This window comes from Salvelinus sp. IW2-2015, linkage group LG27 (genome assembly GCF_002910315.2).
Source record: "Salvelinus sp. IW2-2015 linkage group LG27, ASM291031v2, whole genome shotgun sequence".
NCBI lineage: Eukaryota > Metazoa > Chordata > Actinopteri > Salmoniformes > Salmonidae > Salvelinus > Salvelinus sp. IW2-2015.
In genome coordinates, this window is record NC_036867.1 from 26237347 (window position 1) to 26258537 (window position 21191).

General features: G+C 44.0%; 1 protein-coding gene across 1 annotated transcript in view; it reads right to left on the reverse strand.

Moving 5' to 3' along the window:
• The window catches only part of LOC111953746 (MAGUK p55 subfamily member 7-like), a 255668-nt gene that overhangs the window by 158779 nt on the left and 75698 nt on the right, over window positions 1-21191 (reverse strand). Inside the window, 1 exon segment of the mRNA XM_070435462.1 lies at window positions 19285-19513. Within this exon segment, the coding sequence (XP_070291563.1) occupies window positions 19285-19321 (37 nt within the window). The 5' untranslated portion in view covers window positions 19322-19513.

The window sequence follows — 21191 nt, forward strand, 5'->3', positions numbered from 1 at the left end:
AACAGAGAGAGGAGGATGAGGTGTTGCTCTGTGCTTCGCTAGATAATAGCTGACGACTGTCTCTTGTGTTCAGGTTAATAAAAGTCTTGAGTGCTCGCTTTCATATGTGTTTCAGGGTTAAAATAGCTGCCAACTATCTGTCCTCCTGCGTGTTGCAAGTGCGTGTCATAGCTGACGTCTATAGGAATGAAGAAATAGCCTAAAGTTGAACAACATTTAAAAGCTAAACCTGATCTGTTGCGTCAGCCACAATGCGTAAAAATATGTTTTGGATGCTCATGGTTGTATTATTTTGGGATCTATGGCATCCCACAACTTTCCCAGACTATGTTGTGAATATTATTTATCGCACAGAATAGGTCAGCTTTGGTACTATGGATGATAGATTGACATACGCTAGTGCTTTTGCTTTTGCTGTTCATTAGGCCTACTCATCTTGCTGGCTGACGAAAGCAAATGTGGACATGCGCAGTTTTGTCCCCGATGTGTCTCTCTTCACTTGTAGCCTGTGAGAAAGACCTGATCATTGTCAGGTTTTGGCCAGGACTGTTCAGGTTTTGTTCACTAGATGTCCCCCTTGCACCTTTTTTGTACCTTTTGTTTTTCTTGCCCTAATTATGTTTGCACCTGTAAGTCATTCCCTTGTTAGTATTTAAACCCTGTGTGTTCCTCAGTTCCTTGCTCAGTGTTTGTATGTTAGCACCCAGCCCCAGCCTTTGTGATCATTTTTCTCTTGTTGGATTTTCCAGAGGTTCTCTGGTTTTGTTCTCGTGTATTTTTGGATTGGTCTTTTGAGGTTTGTTTTTTCCCTTGCTGTTTTTACCACTTTGTGGATTTCTTTGTATTTTGGAAGATATCTATTTTTTATTAAACCACCATCTCTAGTACTGCTGTGTCTGCTCATCTTCTGGGTTCTGCCATTATTAGTGACTGTTTCTCGCACCGGGGTCCTGACAATCATGTTATGGAGAGCCATGTGAGTGAGAGGTGCTTTGGAGTGCGCAGCACTCAGGGAGAAGGACGCAACGCAGCACTCTGAGCCAAGGATACAACGGCGACTGGCCGCAAAAGGCATAGATTTTTTTTAGGGTGCATTAACGGCCACACAAAGGGGATGCCGCAGTGAAATTRGRGTCATTATCAAGTGCTTGTCAAATTGTGAATGAGAGACTGATAAAGTTTGTACAGCCTGCGCAAAAAAACAAAGCAGKGCTCATGCCTTTRAAGCGACTTTTTTGGAATCATCATTAGAGTCTCATCATGCAGCCTTACAATGTATTAAAAATCGAAACATATTGCCCAACGTTTGTAGAACTAAAGTTACATTAATAAATCTAAATTAAGCATATAGGAGTACCTATTTCTTTGTACCTACTCCCTTAAATCGTTTGGAGAAAATATAATATAATTCTATTTTATTTCAGCTTTGTTCAATTGTATTCTTCATACTATAAAATCATATAAAATAATGCAACGGAATTCTAAGCAAATCTTGTCTGCTAAATGAACTAGTGTAGCCCACAGCCATTTGGCATAGCCAGATCAGGGCCTAACATAAGGACAACTCAGAGTCTGCTATTCTGTTCTTCTGAAATAGACTACATTTTCTTCATATTATGCTTCTTTAGACCTGTAGGCTATATTACATGGATTTATTAGACTCTTTAAAATGCAAATGTTCCAAAGGTCTGTATCAGTGGAAGCCAGGAGAAGGTAAATGTGTTTATGTTAATTAGGGTAAATTACCATGAGACCGACAGTTATTTGCTTGACAATCACTGGCTGACAAAATTTRGTGACCTCCACAGCCCTAGTTGTAACAGCTCAGGACAGGACATGCAGCCAGTGGAACTCTGCGCCATTCGTGGCCTCCTTTTCTAACAGCCTCTGTACTACATTGCTTAGACTTTTTAAAGGGTAGGAAGCATGAGTTTTTACTCACCAATGTAACAACATAGTAACTTAGTTGTAGTCACGATCTGGTTACCTATAAGTACAAACTTAGTTATATTTTTGGGTTATTACATATTTATTAACTTATTTACGGATATCTTCTTAACTACCCACAATGTATTATTTCTCAACGTCATATGGAGGATCTACTATGTGCTACCGAGGTCGTATGCTAGCTCGGTAGCTAGCTCAAGCTGGCTAACGTCAGCCACACCTCATGCTCTTTTTAAAAATTATATATCATTTTTAATTGAATATCCGAAACATACATTATACTTGCAGTGAAGCCGGTCAACAACTACATCATACCAGTCATCCAACAGACTCCCATTCAGAGCAACACACAGAAGCATCCAGGGTCAATGCCCTGCTCAACTAGACTTTAACTAGACTTGCCTAGTTAAAATCAAATCAAATCAAATTTTATTTGTCACATACACATGGTTAGCAGATGTTAATGCGAGTGTAGCGAAATGCTTGTGCTTCTAGTTCCGACAATGCAGTAATAACCAACGAGTAATCTAACCTAACAATTCCACAACTACTACCTTATACACACAAGTGTAAATGGATAAAGAATATGTACAAAAAGATATATGAATGAGTGATGGTACAGAACGGCATAGGCAAGATGCAGTAGATGGTATAGAGTACAGTATATACATATGAGATGAGTATGTAGGGTATATAAACATAAGTGGCATAGTTTAAAGTGGCTAGTGATACATGTATTACATAAAGATGGCAAGATGCAGTAGATGATATAGAGTACAGTATATACATATACAGTGGGAGAGAACAAGTATGTGATACACTGCCAATTTTGCAGGTTTTCCTACTTACAAAGCATGTAGAGGTCTGTAATTTTTCAATAGGTACACTTCAACTGTGGGAGACGGAATCTAAAACAAAAATCCAGAAAATCACATTGTATGATTTTTAAGTAATTAATTTGCATTTTTGCATGACATAAGTATTTGATACATCAGAAAAGCAGAACTAAATATTTGGTACAGAAACCTTTGTTTGCAATTACAGAGATGGTACGTTTTCCTGTAGTTCTTGACCAGGTTTGCACACACTGCAGCAGGGATTTTGACCCACTCCTCCATACAGACTTCTCCAGATCCTTCAGGTTTCGGGGCAGTCGCTGGGCAATACGACTTTCAGCTCCCTCCAAATAATTTCTATTGGTTCAGGTCTGGAGACTGGCTATGCCACTCCAGGACCTTGAGATTGCTTTCTACGGAGCCACTCCTTATTTGCCCTGGCTGTGTGTTTTGGGTTGTTGTCATGCTGGAAGACCCAGCCACGACCCATCTTCAATGCTCTTACTGAGGGAAGGAGGTTGTTGGTCAAGATCTCGCGATACATGGCCCAATCCACCCTCCTCTCAATACAGTGCAGTCGTCCTGTCCCCTTTGCAGAAAAGCATCCCAAAAGAATGATGTTTCCACCTCCATGCTTCACGGTTGGGATGGTGTTCTTGGGGTTGTACTCATCCTTCTTCTTTCCTCCCAACACGGCGAGTGGAGTTTAGACCAAAAAGCTCTATTTTTGTCTCATCAGACCACATGACCTTCTCCCATTCCTCCTCTGGATCATCCAGATGGTCATTGGCAAACTTCAGATGGGCCTGGACATGCGCTGGCTTGAGCAGGGGGACCTTGCGAGCGCTGCAGGATCTTAATCCATGACGGCGTAGTGTGTTACTAATGGTTTTCTTTGAGACTGTAGTCCCAGCTCTCTTCAGGTCATTGACCAGTCCTGCGTGTAGTTCTGGGCTGATCCCTCACTTCCTCATGATCATTGATGCCCCATGAGGTGAGATCTTGCATGGAGCCCCAGACCGAGGGTGATTGACCGTGATCTTGAACTTCTTCATTTCGAATATTTGCGCCAACAGTTGTTGCCTTTCCTCAAAGCTGCTTGCCTATTCCATCCCAGCCTTGTGCAGGTCTACAATTTTATCCCTGATGTCCTTACACAGCTCTCTGGTCTTGGCCATTGTGGAGAGGTTGGAGTCTGTTTGATTGAGTTGTGTGGACAGGTGTCTTTTATACAGGTAACAAGTTCAAACAGGTGCAGTTAATACGGTAATGAGTGGAGAACAGGAGGGCTTCTTAAAGAAAAACTAACAGGTCTATGAGAGCCGGATTCTTACTGTTGGTAGGTGATCAAAATACTTATGTCATGCAATAAAATGCTAATTAATTACTTAAAAATCATACAATGTGATTTTCTGGATTTTTGTTTAGATTGCGTTCTCACAGTTGAAGTGTACCTATGAATAAAATTACAGACCTCTACATGCTTTGTAAGTAGGAAAACCTGCAAAATCGGCAGTGTATTAATACTTGTTCTCCCACTGTACATATGAGATGAGTAATGTAGGGTATGTAAACATTATATTAAGTGGCATGTTTTAAAGTGGCTAGTGATACATTTTTACATAAATTTCCATCAATTCCCATTATTAAAGTGGCTGGAGTTGAGTCAGTATGTTGGCAGCGGCCACTAAATGTTAGTGGTGGCTGTTTAACAGTCTGATGGCCTTGAGATAGAAGCTGTTTTTCCAGTCTCTCGGTCCCTGCTTTGATGCACCTGTACTGACCTCGCCTTCTGGATGATAGCGGGGTGAACAGGCAGTGGCTCGGGTGGTTGTTGTCCTTGATGATCTTTTGGCCTTCCTGTGACATCGGGTGGAGTAGGTGTCCTGGAGGGCAGGTAGTTTGCCCCCGGTGATGCGTTGTGCAGACCTCACTACCCTCTGGAGAGCCTTACGGTTGTGGCGGAGCAGTTGCCGTACCAGGCGGTGATACAGCCCGACAGGATGCTCTCGATTGTGCATCTGTAGAAGTTTGTGAGTGCTTTTGGTGACAAGCCAAATTTCTTCAGCCTCCTGAGGTTGAAAAGGCGCTGCTCCGCGCCTTCTTCACAACAATGTCTGTGTGGGTGGACCAATTCAGTTTGTCCGTGATGTGTACACCGAGGAACTTAAAACTTACTACCCTCTCCACTACTGTCCCGTCGATGTGGATAGGGGGGTGCTCCCTCTGCTGTTTCCTGAAGTCCACAATCATCTCCTTTGTTTTGTAACAAAGGTTTAAAAAAATAAAAAAGGGATAAAATAGCATGTCATATCATTTAATCCATAGTAAAGACACGACATTATGACCCCCCGTGCGAGGAATCTAAAATATGACATGCAATTTCATTTTGATTCAGCCTATATACAATTGGAGTTGTAGACAGGAGTTGGTGAGCCGTGTGTGTGTGTTCTAGAGGCTGCCTCCGTGTTGTTCTCTGACGTAGCCAGTGGGTAGCGTTAGCTATACATTTCTAGTACTAGGACACGATCCAGCTACTTATAGAACTTTGAGAAATAGAGCGTTTGGCCAAGCATAGTGCTATTTCTGTCTCCCGCATTTCAGAAGAGGGTAGGCTCGGTTATAAATTAATTTCTCGAACGAGGACAAAGAGCCAGCCGATTGAAATTGAGTAGATATTAGCTTGACCAGCAATAATTATCTCTCTCGCGGCGTTTCCATGCTGTCACGACTCCCTCCGTGGGTGGCTCCCCTGCCTGTTCGGGCGGCGCTCSGCGGTCGTCGTCACCGGCCTACTAGCCGCCACCGATCCCTTTTTCCCTTGTCTGTTGGTTTAGTCTTATTAGTTGCACCTGTTTCTTTTGTGTTTCTTGATTTCTGGTCTATGTAAACCTGTTAGGCCCGCTGGGGTTTGTGCGGGATTATTTTGTTTGTTCACTGTCGGTGTTGGATGTATTTTCTCTCCGGATCGTTTTGCCCTGTGTGTTTGGGCGGGTCAGTGTTGCTGCGCCCTGTGTTTGGCGTGACTGTTTWTGTGACGGAGAAAATAAATTMTCTATTATTGAACCCTCTGSTCTCTGCGCCTGACTCCTACCTTCCACACCTAGTAAAACGTGACACATGCGTGTAGACCATGGTGCATTTTGTTGTTTGCCGATTGTTCCGGTTAAAACACCGTTAAAATAACGCCGAAAATGGTTTGAATATAATACGTTATAAGTAAAACTTTTCCCTTGCTGAAGGGAATCATATGTTATGCCTGAAAGTGTACAAAGTAGGATTAGCTTGCACGTGATGCTAAGCTAACAAAGGGAAAACAGCCATTTTGTTTTTCCTATGTCACGTTGAAATTCCTCCGCCTTGCGCGACGGTAGTCCCGCCCTTTGTACTGTACTGTACTTCTGTTTGATTTCAGCGTGTGCTATCAGTGACCTCTGAAGAATCTCCAGTACATTCCTTCAAGAAGAATTATTCAGGTGACACCCAAGTGGTTACTTATGATATCCAGACGGATGTAGATGTCTCATTCAATTMAACTAATAAGTAAAATTGCCAGATTTACCTTCTTAAGTGGATCTTTTAAATAATATACAAATTGATTAGTTGTCTACAATGAGACAATGTAAACTTTTCCCACATGAACCTAGATTAARTTATTGTGGATAGGGGGCAGCATTTTCACGTTTGGATGAAAAGCGTGCCCAGAGTAAACTGCCTCCTACTCAGTCCCAGATGCTAATATATGCATATTATTATTAGTATTGGATAGAAAACACTCTGAAGTTTCTAAAACTGTTTGAATCATGCCTGTGACTATAACAGAACTTATTTGGCAGGCAAAACCCAGAGGACAACCATTCAGATTTTTTGTTGTTGTTGGGGTCACTCTTTTCAATGAGTTTTCATTGGAATCCAGATTTCTAAGGGACCTTCCTGCAGTTCCTATCGCTTCCACTGGATGTCAACAGTCTTTAGAAATTGGTTGAGGTTTTCTCCTTTGAGAAATGAAGAAGTAGCCATGTTCAGAATGAGGCTCCAGTGAAGTGTACTGTTTGTTAGAGGCGCGTGACCAGAAAGCATGCTACACATTGTTTTCCTCCGGTATTGAACCACAGATCATCCGTCTTCAATTTTATCGATTATTTACGTAAAAAATACTAAGTTGTATTACAAAAGTAGTTTGAAAAGTTTGGACAAAGCTTACAGGTAACTTTTGAGATATTTGTATTCACGTTGTGCAAGTTGGAACCGGTGTTTTCTGGATCAAACGCGCCAAAAATAAATGAAACATTTTGGATATATCTCGACGCGAATTAATCGAACAAAAGGTCTTTGTGATGTTTATGGGACATATTGGAGTGCCAGAAACAGAAGCTCGCCAAAGGTAAGGCATGAATTCTATCTTTAATTTCTGCGTTTTGTGTCGCGCCGCAGGGTTGAAAATAGCTTATCTCTCTTTGTTTACAATGTGCTAACCAGATAATAGCATCATTTTGCCTTCGCCGTAAATCCTTTTTGAAATCAGACATGTTGGCTGGATTCACAACATGTGTAGCTTTAATTTGGTGTCTTTCATGTGTGATTTCATGAAAGTTGAACTTTTATAGTAATATATTTGAATTTGGCGCTCTGCATTTTTCCTGGCTTTTGGCCAAGTGGGACGTTAGCGTCCCACATATCCCAGAGAAGTTAAACAGCTCTGACTGAGTCCCCCAGGATTTATGCCTCTAGCCTGTTACCAGATCTGTTTGTGCGGTCTTGCCAACTGCTATGGCCGTTGTCTTTGCCAAGCACAATGACCATAGGAATTGGCAAGACAACACAAACAGATCTGGGACAAGTCATCTGCCCTCCCTAGAGTTTATACATGGACAGGGACTGTTCGCAATTACAGCAACACAGAGAGCCTCATCAGTGGTATCATCATTCATTTTTTCATCCTTCCACTTTACTATATCCATCAGGCTCTCTCTTTTTCACCTCTCTCTCATGCATGACCTATACCCAGAGATGACCTCTCTCCCTCCATCCCCCCTCCCTCCAGTGGGATGCCATTATTAAATCTCCCATTGATTGCCTTATGGCCTGGCGGTGCACATGGTCTGTGAAGCTAGCTGTGTTCAGCCTCTTTCTAATGCAAGTGAGCATCTCCTATACCCAGAAATGACCTATTATATACTCTGTGTACTTTGGAAGAAAGGGACAGTCGGACGATATCATTATCCCTTTGGAAAAAAGCCCTATATATAATAATAAATACCTCTTCTTCTCGTTCCCTCTCTGTATTGCTCTTTTTTACCCCCCCCCCGTTGGTCGGTTTGCTAAAGGCTGCGTCTCAAACTGGCACCCTATCACCTATAGTGCAAACGGGATCCTATGGTCCCTGGTCAAAAGTAGTAGACTATATAGGGAATAGGGTGCCATTAGAGACGCAGTCAAAGTGATGTGGAAATTTGGGTTGTGATGTAACTGGAAACAGGGAGCGCTTCCAGTGGCAACAAATCCTTGTGTTTCAGCTCTGTATCCCTGTGGCAGAGAGAGAGAGCAGAGCGGAGCAACGGTCTGGGAGGACGACAAATGGCTGGAAATCAACAAAGTGCTCCCGTAGCGAACCTCCGCAGCCGCACTCGGCACCCCTCTCTCCTTGCTCAACTCCAGCGCCACAGATTCCAAATAATCTACATTCTTGACATCAGAATGGAAAAATGTACTGTTAGACTAGGAAGAAATTGAATATGGCCATTKTTGTCATATCCCTCATAGCTCCATTATTAGCTGTGCTGCCTGTGTGTGTCTGTGGAAGCCATAAGGCAGGCAGAGCCTGAGGTGCTCAGTGAGTGATAAACAATATGGAGATCTGCCTCTCATTACCCCTGGCTATTAAACAGACATTGCCTTGTTCGACAGCAGTGAGAAGGGGTTGGATGAGAAGAGAGAAGGGGATGACTGGAATCACAGACAGACAGAGACAGACACACACATACGGACAGAGACACAGTCACCCCCCCCCAAACACACACACACACACTCATTAGCGACATTAAAATAAAGTATCTGATAAAGCAGTTGTGTCTTCAATAGATTTCCATGTGTATGTTTGGTGTATCTAGCCTCCACCTAATCTCATCCACCAGCCAGTCTCTCTCTCTCTGTCAATTCGAGCCCGGGGACGAGGTTAGCCCACACCTATCCGAGATGTGTAAAGCAAACTCCCCTTATCTTTTAATGCAGCCGCGGACCAGTAAACCCTGATAGAACGTGCTTGTATGGCCCAGAATAACATAGTAAAACCTTAATGGTCTTTAATAAAAGGGCATCAAATCAAATCAGCTTTATTCATACAGCACATTTCAGAAATGGAATGCAATGCAATGTGCTTTACAGGAATAAACAAAAAACAATGACAAATTAAAGCTGAAATATTTACTACACAACAAACATAAGATAAAAAAACTAAAGAATTACACAAACTGAACAACTAAAAAAGCACTCTAAGGAAAAGGCTTTGGGATAGTTAAAAGGCCAGCGCCAGAAGACTTGAGGGACCTAGTGGGTACATAACTTAAAAGCATGTCTGACATGCTTTTAAGTTATTGGGGTGCACAATCGTGGATTGATTTAAAAACCAATAGAATAATCTTAATATGAATTCTAAAACTCACAGGCAGCCAGTGCAGAGACKTTAAAACTGGTGTAATGTGTGATCTCCGTCTGGTCTTGGTCAGTACCTGTGCTGCAGCATTCTGTATGTTTTGCAGTTGACCAATTGCTTTCTTGGGTAGACCAGACAGGAGAGAATTACAGTAGTAAAAGCCTGCTTGTAATAAAAGCATGGATGAGTCTCTCTGTATCAGCTAGAAAGAAACGGCTGCAACTTGGCAATGTTCCTCAGGTGGTAAAAAGCTATTTTGGTCACATTTCTAATGTGTGATTCAACATTTTGTTCAGAATCTTAAATAACACATGGGTTTTTTACCTGGTGTTTTGTCTTTATTGCCTTTCAAGACCAGAGAGGTCAACCCARCTCTCCAGTCTGTCCAGAAGGACATCATTGTCAACAGTGTTGAATGCAGCACTTAAATCTCGGAGTACAAGGACAGAGAGCTGTTTGGCATCTATGTTGGCTCTAAGATAATGTACCACTTTAACTAAAGGCTGTCTCTGTGCTGTGGTGGGCACGAAAACCAGATTGGAATTTTTCAAAAATATAGTTGGCACTTAGAAAAATTATTTGAACACCAATCTTTCCAGAATTTTGCTTAAGAATGCAAGGTTGGAGATTGTCCGAAATTGCTAAGAGCTGAAGAATCTAGATTACTTTTCTTCAGAAGGYGTTTCACCTTAGCAGTTTTTAGTGCAGTGGGGAAAGTGCCTCTGAACAAGGAGTGATTAACAATAGCTTGCACTTCAGATATGCAATTAAAAACTGTTTTGAATAAGGTGGTGGGGATATGTTCGAGACGGCAGATGGAATGCTTAAATTGTGATATCATTTTCCTGAGCATGTCTGTGTCATCCAGGTAAAATAAATCCATAGTGCCTTTTGTGGTTGGCTTGAGCACATATCAAAATTATCATGATCCTGTGTGGCTCAGTTGGTAGAGCATGGTGCTTGCAATGCCAGGGTTGTGAGTTTGACTCCCACGGGGGACCAGTACAAGTATGACTAAAATGTAAAATGTCTTGCTTGACTRATCCCCAGCCTAATGTTGGTTCTCTCTGAAATATACCGCCAATTCATCACATTTAAATGTGGAGGAAAGTTCACATAGGTTTGTGGGTGTAGGATTTATCAGGCCATCAATGGTTGAGAAGTGCACTTTCAAATTATTCTGATTAATAGTGATCAAGTTAGAAAAATGAGCCCATCTGGCATTTCTAATTGCCTTGTTATACATGCCAAGTTGCTCTCTCTGAATATCATACTGGACCTGCAACTTTGACTTTCTCCACTTCCGTTCTGCAGTTTCTCTTTAATTGATTAGTTTCCTCACTCATCAAAGGGGCTCTCTGTTTCGATGTGTCCTTTTTCAACTTTACTGGAGCTATGGCATCAATGGTTGCCTTTAATTTGCTATTAAAGTTATCACCTAAATCATCACAGGAGAAGGCAGAATAGGTGGTTGAGTACTGTTCATACACCCAATAAAATCTGTAGCAACTTCAGWGGTAAGATAGCGTTTCTTAATATTGTGTTCAGTATTACCCTGTGCTATGGGCAACAAAGTTGTAAAAAATACACAGTCGTATGTCAATAGAAAGCCCCATGGTAAAAACCAGGGTGTGCCGAGTAACGTGTTGGATAAAGTCCATAGAGCTCAAAAGATCCATAAATGCAATGGCCTTGGAGTCAGTCTTATGCTAAACATACATATTAAAATCATKCAACACAATGATTTTATCATAGTTCTCAAGGTCAATAGACAATAGTTCAAGAAAGTGGGGCAGTACTTTGGTGGCCTATACAGAGTTATGGCCAGCACTGGTGGTTGACATTTAAACATTATAGCATGATGCTCAAAAATCCCAAAGTTGCCAAATGAAATGTCCTTACAGCTGAGAGCATTAGTAAAAATAGAGGCCGTCTCCCCACCCTTTTTCCCTTTTCTGATAGCGTATGAAAAGCTGTAGTCCGGGGGAGGCTTCAATAAGAGCGGCACTACAGTCTGGTGACAGCCACATTTTCAGTGAGAAACATGCAATCAGAGTATGTGTCCCAAATGGCCCGCTATTCACAATAATATAGTGCACTACATTTGACCAGGGCCCAAAGTAGTGTACTATATAGGGGATYGGGTGCCATTTGGGACGCAGCCAGGGTCTTGAGATGAGCCTGTCAGAAGGTAGATGGATGCTGGTGCTGGGCCGGACTCTGATGGACAGTTAACAGGGCATTGTGATGAGACATCAAAGATGAGTTTGTCAACGGCCTCAGCTGGATCGTAATCAAACACTAATGTCCCACTAAAGGTATAGAACTGTTATTGTAACATTAGTGAAAGTGTGTAAAAGGGCACAGAGCAACCACATCATTAAATTAACCACCTCTAGTCTGGCTGCTAAGGGTCTTAGAAGACATCAAGCTACCGTCATCTAGTCTCACTGTAGACAGAGTGTAAGAAGGTATAGCTAGCAAGAATACTCTTGTCCATTCAGAAACATTCACCCCAGCCTTCCTCTGTGGAGGGAGGTAAACCCAGCCCCCTAGAGGTTAGGCTGGACCCCCACCCCTTCCTCCTTCACAGGGGAGAGGCCACAACCATCTACCCACAGACAGAGGGAGGAAATGGGGCTATCAGGACCAAACACCCCCACAGAGCACACACCAGAAGAGGCAGAACACTTCCACGCACGCTCCAGGAGAGCAGTCAGAGACAGGCTAGCAGCATCTGTAGCGTACATCAGACAGATGCTGAAATTCAGGAACGGGAGGTTAAAGAGTCAAGGCGACCCAGCAACCGACCGACCACCGCGCGGCTTCCCTGCTTCACTTACTCCCCCGAGCACCTTCAGATCATTACTCTCTACTCTAGAGCTCAGCTGACTGCACGCAGACACATAGTGGAATATCACATCATTACCCTCTTCCCAGTTACACATCCACAGACACAAAGCGTAAACAAATATCTCTAATTTAATCTCAGTGAGAATATTTTTTAAATATACGAGGAGGGACAGCTTGTAGTTAGACAGACAGACAGGCTACTAGTTCCATCTGTTACACTGAACCGGAGGTGTAATAGTGTACTATAACTCCCCTAGCTGGGACTGCAATAAAACTCTACAATTCCGCAAGCGGAGAAGGAGGAAGAGGAGGTGGAGGAGAAGGTGGATGAGGAGGAGTGGGAGGAAGAGAAGTATGAGGTGGAGGAAGAGGACGGGGAGAGATTATTAAAACACTGCTCGTCTGGAGAGGAAGAGAGGAAGTAACAGAAACCCTGTCCAGTGAAGCTGTTAGACAAGTGTTGAAGTTGCGTGTTAAGCAAACCGGACTGGCACTGTGACACACCTCTCGGACATCCCACTGTGATCAACCCTGCGCAATTAAAACATAATTTCCTGCCGCTTGGACGCTCTGTGAGAATGTCAATTAATGAGTGTGTGAGTTTGTGTGTGTGTGTATCAGGTCCCATGCGCAGAAAACAGCAGCCAATAAAGCAGGTCATTGAAATCAGTCCTAGCAGTCGGTCCTGCTATCGGTCTCTTTCTCTCCCACTCTCTCTCCTGGGGACACATTCCTTCTCCTCACAGATTTGAAAAGTGTTTTCAACACAAGCATCGGGCCAGCTCCAACAACCACACGCCTCCTTAAATCGGCTTCCAAAGTATTTATTACAGTTTTTTCCAACTGCTTACACACAAAATCTTTTCATGTCACACGATTTTTGAAACCCCTCACTCAAAGTGCAAAACTACACACCAAATATCCAAAACCATAAGCTATTTCTCAGCCTTTGACTCAATTGTCAATTGCATAAAACACTTTTTTCAAAACACTACACACAATTCTCTACCTAAAACACAAAAATCTAACAGGAAGTGACCTGGTTTTTCACCAGGTCACACACACACTCCTCACATGTGCAAACACTAATAGCTTAACTGATCACTAACCAATCACTGCTTTACTGTAGTATAGGCCTATAAATAGGTCAAAAGGTCAGATGACCTGTTTTGAACAATGGATGCCAACAATGGACAGAGAGCAAAAGGAGTAGGAGGGAGAGGAAGAGGAAGAAGAGGACGAGGGCAAAGAAGAGAAGGAAGGAGAGCCATCTCTGATGAGATTAGGGCAACACTTGTTGATCATGTGATCAACCACGGTTTGACCATCAGAGAGGCTGGACTGAGAGTCCAGCCCAACTTGAGTCGATTTACAGTGGCGTCCATAATTCGAACCTTCAGAAATGAGAACAAGTATGCAACTATCAAATGACTATTTTAGCATTACAGTAATGTACTGTAAAATACGTATGACTGCATAGTATTGCATAAACATTTGTAACTCTAAGCCATCCATTTACTGCACTGCATTGAATGAATGAGGTTGGTTATCATGCTGTACTACTTTTTTTTGTACATTGTTTACAGTTCCTATTGAATCACAACTGAACACATACTGTGTTTGAATCTGTACAGAGTGAGAAGGCAAAGACATCATGGAGGAGGAATGCTTGTTTACAGATGTACAAGAGACTGCAATTAAATATGGTTTTGGCCAAAAATAGCAATTAGGATCGAGAGATAAGAGAGCATATCTTGAATAATGACACCATATTAAACAAACATCAATGCTGTAAGCCTGTCAACCATACAACGCATCCTCAACGCACCGAGTGACGATGAAACAACTTTACAAGGTGCCATTTGAGAGAAACTCTGACGGAGTCAAGAATATGCGACATGACTTGTAGAGGTAAATATGCAACACTACTTCCAGACTTCAGACATACAATATTACTCCATCTGTATATCCTTTTTCTTTTACGAGAGTATTGGGAGTTGGATGCCCATGTAATTCGCCATTAATTTATTTATGTGGATGAACTCAATAATATAACTAGTGTGCGCTGCCATCACTCAAAACGGGGTCTCCATCACAATGCCACACTGGTCCGTACAACACCGGCCATATCTCACTTTTCTGGATGCAATTTACACAACGCTTGTCCCTGATCCAGATCAGAGCCTGCTAAATTTGTGGTTTTAATGGGCAATGTTAGTTTCACCGGGCTGTTCGGTCCAAAACGGTTTGCCACCCATCCACAATTGTAGTTTTGTAACCTACCCCCATATTCACCTTGTCTAAACCATAGGAATCTCTCAGCCTGGCGCTGGAAAGTGTATGATCGCCAACACTATGCCCATGCCGCTTCTCCAGGCAATGGAGGACGCATGTGGGACATAGAGGTTGCCCTCGTCCAAGGTTGGATACGCCAGGCTAGGAGATACTCCCCATCGTTTGGCAAGAGAAAACGTATCTTGTGATGTGGACGAAGTATGTGGCCAGACCCAGGCCGGAGAAGAGATGAAGCGTAGCTTAGCACTGGTGACTGCCCCCCCACCCACTGGACTGCCCCCCGGGACCCACCACACACAATGTGTGTCTTACTGTATTCTAAGAATAATACTTTTGGTTAACATATGTTTATGGTTTTGTGGTATGCTACGTATAACAGTAAGTTTGGCTAATAAATATTTTCTGTTCTCCATTGCATTGGTGTTACAGTGTACTTGTTACCCCTCTCAGCAGTATTACTCACTGTAGAACATTGTTTGAAATGTAGATATAGAGCCTATGAAAACCAAAGAGCTTAGATGTTAGAACACAGTGTTTACATGTATATCCAAAAATGTACTATTAGTAAAGCATTTGACAAAGACTTCATTCTGACAGTTTTTGGCATTTTGAATGCAGTGTTACATTTTGAAGGAGATTGCATTTTGCATTATTGTTGTGTGCAGTTTGGGAATTGTGTGTAGCGTGTTTTGAAAAAGAGACAGTTTGAAACGTGTTAAGCAGTTGGAAAAAACTGTAAAACTCTCAAAGCCACACGTTGTTTCCAACGTTCAGCTCCCCCGCAGTCATATTTTAGAGGCCAGTTTTCCGTTTTTTAAGGCAAATTTTTTCATTATTAGTTTAATTTATTAGATCTTAATTTGCGAGAGAGGCCTGTTTTTTTGAGCCGAGCAGACGCTGGTGTAAGAGAAGAGTAGAGAGAAGACAGCAAGAGGAGAGAGAGAGAGGAGAAGGAGAGAGCGAAAGGAGAGAGAGAGAGAGAGAGAGAGAGAGAGAGAGAGGAGAGAGAGAGAGAGAGAGAAAAAGAAAAATTCAGTGGAGCACGAGGGACAGAGAGAGAGAGGAGAGAGATAAAACAGCATGATCCTAAGTAGGGAGCGCCTTCTGTTCCGTCCGTTTAGTCCACACCATATTTATTCACCGAATGTCACGCAGAATGTTACAACGACACCCATAAGATACACATCACCATGAATGCGCGCTAGTCCCACATATGACACACAGCCCCAACAGAGACATCAGAAGAATGCTGTGCTCAGCTCAGTCTTTTACACGTGGAGGGAAATAACTTAAGCATTAATAATCTCTAGTTGTGGTTCTCTTTATCATTAAGAGGCTTTGGGAGATCTGGTTCCAGACAGAGTGAGGAAATGCTTGGCTGCTCTCTTCTCCGGTGAGCCACATAACCCTGGTGATCGGCTGTGCTGTTAGAGGCGTCATAGAGTAGGAGGTCAGAAATGTTCGATCACCTGCCTGTCACTTGTGGCTCGACACAGAGCCGAACACCGAGCTACCTACCAGCAACACAGCAGCACTGAAAGACGCAGAGATACTGTTGTGAAAATATGACAGGAAATACTGGTCACTAATATCTATTATTTCTTCATGTCTACAAATTGGCGGAATACTTAATATACACTATATACACACACACAACACAACATTTATGTGGACACCCCTTCAAATTAGTGGATTTGGCTATTTCAGCCGCACCCTTTGCTGACAGGTGTAGAAAATCTAGCACACAGCCATGTAATCTCCATAGAAAAACAATGGCAGTGAATGGCCTTACTGAAGAGCTCAGTGACTTTTAACGTGGTACTGTCATAGATGCCACCTTCCAACAAGTCAGTTAGTCAAATTTCTGCCCGCCAGAGTGTCCTCGTCACTGTAAGTGCTGTTATTGTGAAGTGGAAACATCAAGGAGAAACAACAGCTCAGCCGCAAAGTGTTAGACCACACAAGCTCACAGAACTGGACTGCCGAGTGCTGAAGCGCTTAGGGTGTAAAAATCYTCTGTCCTCGGTTGCAACACTCACTACCYTGTTCCAAACTGCCTCTGGAAGCAACGTCAGCACAATAACTGTTCGTCAGGAGCTTCATGAAATGGGTTTCCATGGACGAGCAGCGGCACACAAGCCTAAAATCACCATGCACAATGCCAAGAGTCGGCTCACCGCCATTGGACTCTGGAGCAGTGGAAACGAGTTCTCTGGAMTGATGAATCACGCTTCACCATCTGGCAGTCTGACGGACGAATCTGGGTTTGGCAGATGCCAGGAGAACGCTACCTGCCCTCATGCATAGCGCCAACTGTAAAGTTTGGTGGAGGAGGAATAATGGTCTGGGGCTATATTTCATGGTTTGGGCTAGGRCCCTTAGTTCCAGTAAAGGGAAATCTTAACGCTACAGCATACAATAACATTCTAGACGATTCTGTGCTTCTAACTTTGTGGTAAGAGTTTGGGGAAGGCCCTTTCCTGTTTCAGCATGACAATGCCACCGTGCACAAAGTGAGATCCATACAGAAATGGTTTGTTGAGATCAGTGTGGAAGAACTTGACTGGCCTGCACAGAGCCCTGACCTCAACCCCATCGAACACCTTTGGGATGAATTGGAACAGCGACTGTGTGCCAGGCTTAATCGCCCAACATCAGTGCCCGACCTCACTAATGCTCTTGTGGCTGAATGGAAGCAAGTCCCTGCAGCAATGTTCCAACATCTAGTGGAAGAATTCCCAGTAGAGMGGAGGCTGTTATAGCAGCAAAGGGGGSACCAACTCCATATTAATGCCCATGACTTTGGAATGAGATGTTAGACGAACAGYTGTCCACATACTTTTGGTCATGTAGTATACATGTAATCGATATTACCAGAACCTCATGAAAAATTCCATTCCAAATACCAATGCATAAATACACCTGTATTTGTCCCCCTCGCGCCTCCTCACCTAKACAGCTGCACCTCCTAATTCTCCATGTCACCTAACTCGCTGCTAAGATGACAATTTACACACAATTATTTACCTCTGTCTATCACCTTCCTCACTGGGCTGAAACCACTCACACAATCCACTCTACAATGCTCCTTCCTGTAACATCGCAGGTGGTCACAGGGCGTGGAACCTGTCACTACACCAGATAAACCTCAGTCTCTCACCTTCCTTACAGAGCTGAGACCACTCTAACAACCCTGTWGTTGTGACATTAGTGTTACCAGACACAAGTTGTCACAGGGTGAGAAATATGTCACTAGAGCAGCAATCCTAACCTCAGTCACAACATTCTCCTTGCTTCACACCACACAGCTCTATGGCACGTGGTTCTACGCATTTCAAACGTAACGCTCTAACTGGACGATCGATGAGGATGGATGGAGAGATGGGACGGAGGGGAGAGTCCTTACATGTTTTATTTGGAAACATGGTCTTTGCCAGTAATWGCCTAAAATGACTATAATAGTAATTGATGGTCTGGCTTTTCACTTTGTCTATACGAATTTCCACAATGGGTACGTAAACTCTGTCAATGTCTGGACAGCCGAGACAAACACACTCTTTATCCATCAATTTTTGTTTTTTCCCTGCGTCTGTCGTTCGTTCGTCCCCCATCTCTTTTTCGCCCACCCCTTTGTCCTTTTGCTCCTCTTTGTTGGGTTGTGGTTGAGAGAGAGTTGAGAGAGGGAAGAGGTACACCTGCAATAACATCTGCTAAACATGTGTATGTGACCAATAACATTTGATTTGAAGAGGTGGATGCATCTGCACACAAACACTCGCACACACATGCATGCACACTCATAGACAAGGAGACAGGCTCCAATTGGAGCAAGGGTTGACCCCTAACCTCTGACCCCTGACATCTTCTGTCTGCGTGTTGACAGACCTGACATGTTCCCCTCTCTGACATCACCACAACGAGGCAGACAGAGTCACTGACACATGGCGGGAGGACGTATGTGTTAGACATTATCACTCAGAGACAGACAGAGTCGTGAATGTGGTGGTGTGTGGTGATGTGTGTTGTGTGTGGTGTGTGTGTCCTCGTGGTGTGTGTTGTGTGTGTGTGGGTGTGTGTGGTGTTGTGTGTGTGTGTGTTGTGTGTGTGTGTGGTGGTGTGTGGTGTGTGTGTTGTGTGTGTGTGTGTGTGTTTGACATTAGGTCTGCCGTGAACACCTGTGAGACCTTATGAGACCTGTGGGGCCTGAAGGAGAGCATCAGAAGAGTAGTGAATCACGTCACTGTGCCATTGTAATGCATTAGGGATAGGGTACAGTGTTGTAAATGTACTGTAGGGGATAGGGTTTGTTGTAATGCCCAGGGGATAGAGATCAGTGCAGTAGATATGAGGAGACACTACATTTCAGTGTATAGCCTATGGATGACAGACTTCATTTAAGTTGGGGTCGAGGATGGTACTCAGAGGAGACAAGGTTCAGTGTAGTCGTTGTAACTGAGTTCAGAGCCGTGGATGAAGCCCAACAGGTTCAGAGGATATAGTGGGTACTACAAGGCTTCTTTGTCATACCTACAGGAGAGACAGATTTCAACACATGGGAATAAGGAGCCGGGTTGAGTGTGTACAGCCTAAAGGGCACAGAGTTCAGCGCAGTGGATGAAAGGGATATGGTTCGGTGGATATAGTGGGTAGGAGAAAGTGAATAGTGAATAGGGAACAGAGTTCATCCCATCACATCAGTACCTGAGTCATTTCCAGATCCGGTGGCCAGGGCCGGCATGGTTCCTGCCTGGCTGTGGAATATCACAGTGGGGTTTGAGAGTGGCACCGCAGCAGCCGGTAGGGGTAGAGTAGAGCGTAGGGTTCTGGTCACTCCTCTCCGCTCCTCTACTTTCCTCTCCTCTGTCTAACTCCTCACTCCCAGTCTAAGCTGTCTCTTTCCAGGATTCATGGTATAGGCATCCGGTGTTTCCTGGAAGAGAGAGGAGAGAGCAAAAATGTAGGCACTGCTCGTCACCTCACCGCATCCACCGTCACATGCACGAATGTGTGTGTATGTGTGTATGGGATAGTAGGTTGTTGGACCTGGAAGAAAGTGGATGTACGCATCAATGAAGGAGGTTGTTCAGCAGAGGAGAGCAAAAATGTGTTGGACCATAAACATGGAGGGTCAACTGTGAACACACATATACACACACACACCCCTATTCCAGACCTTCGTTATTCCCCCTTTCAACGGTCAGGGGAAACATAGGAAACACAATCCGTGTCACGGGTGAGAGGGAGGGGAGGGAGAGAACACCACAGAGCAGACCTGTGAAAAATCTAACGAGCGTGGTAACGCGTCGCTTCGTAAATACAACCAGTCAACTGTGAATCAATCCATCCACATACAGGAGGAAAACAGCAAGAACAAGGGGAAAAATGTAAAACATATAAAAATGTGAAGAGAAAATCATTTGCCCGTTAATCTCCCCCTCAGACGCAGCAAGGGTACACCCACCCACTACCCCACTCCCCCACCCCCCCATCTCCGGCCTATAAAACAGCGGAGGGAAAAAAAAGCTCATGTGCTGCTAGGCTAATTGGAAGAAGTTTCCCTGATATTCCCTCTATCCCTGAAAGATGTGTGTGTCCCTGTTTCAGGATTCTCCATCGAGGAGGTGGAGGATTCCAGGAATGTCAGGAGTCAGGACACCAGAGGAGGAAACACACACCTCCACACACGCTAAATACACACACACAGGCTCTCAAACACACACACACAGTCTATCTTTTTTGGACAGTATAAAGGCCTATATAACATGACATAGATCATGAGTGATAGCTGTGCAGGTGGGAATGTGTCAGTGTGCTAGCTGCAGTCAATGACTCAGAGCGCTGGGTCTGACGGGGTCAGTCGGGGAGCAGGCCTCAGAGCACATTACTTATTGACCTCTGTACTCGATCCAACCCTGTAGCGCAGCTGCAAGCTGGCATTACACACACACACACACACACACACACACACACACACACACACACACACACACACACACACACACACACACACACACACACAAGGGCTGTGTTGTGGTGGGGTTCACTGGGATGCCCCAGCCCCTCACCCTCCCAGTCCCTCATACACCCCTCCTCGACCCTCCACCCCTCCTCGACATCCTCCAGCCCTGGCTGGCCTTGACTCACGCCCACACCTTGTTATTAAACGCTTTACAGCTCCGCCACACACACACTCCCCTGTATGCTCCATTTCTCCCCCTGGCCACTTCACTAGACCCTAAGGGCCCCTACCTACCATTTCCATGTCCCCCTCTCTCTCCATCCACTCCTCCTCTCCTTCTCCTCATATCTCCTTCCCTCGCTAACCATGCCACTCAGGTCTAGGCTACTGAATGCTTCCCCTTAGCCCAGGCAGCCATCAAAGCCGGGCTGAAAACGTAGATAACAGTGGCCAGCCAATAACATTTACCCTAAGGCTCCTACCTAACAACATGGAGCTCAATGACCCAAGCTAGACTAGCCCCCTTCGAAGTCATGTGCCAACTGCCAAGCTGCAGTCACTACCGGTCTACTCCACTCTCTGACACCCCCCCCCCCCCTTCCCTCCCTATGATACAACACAGGTAGCCCAACACAGGATGGCTTAAAAC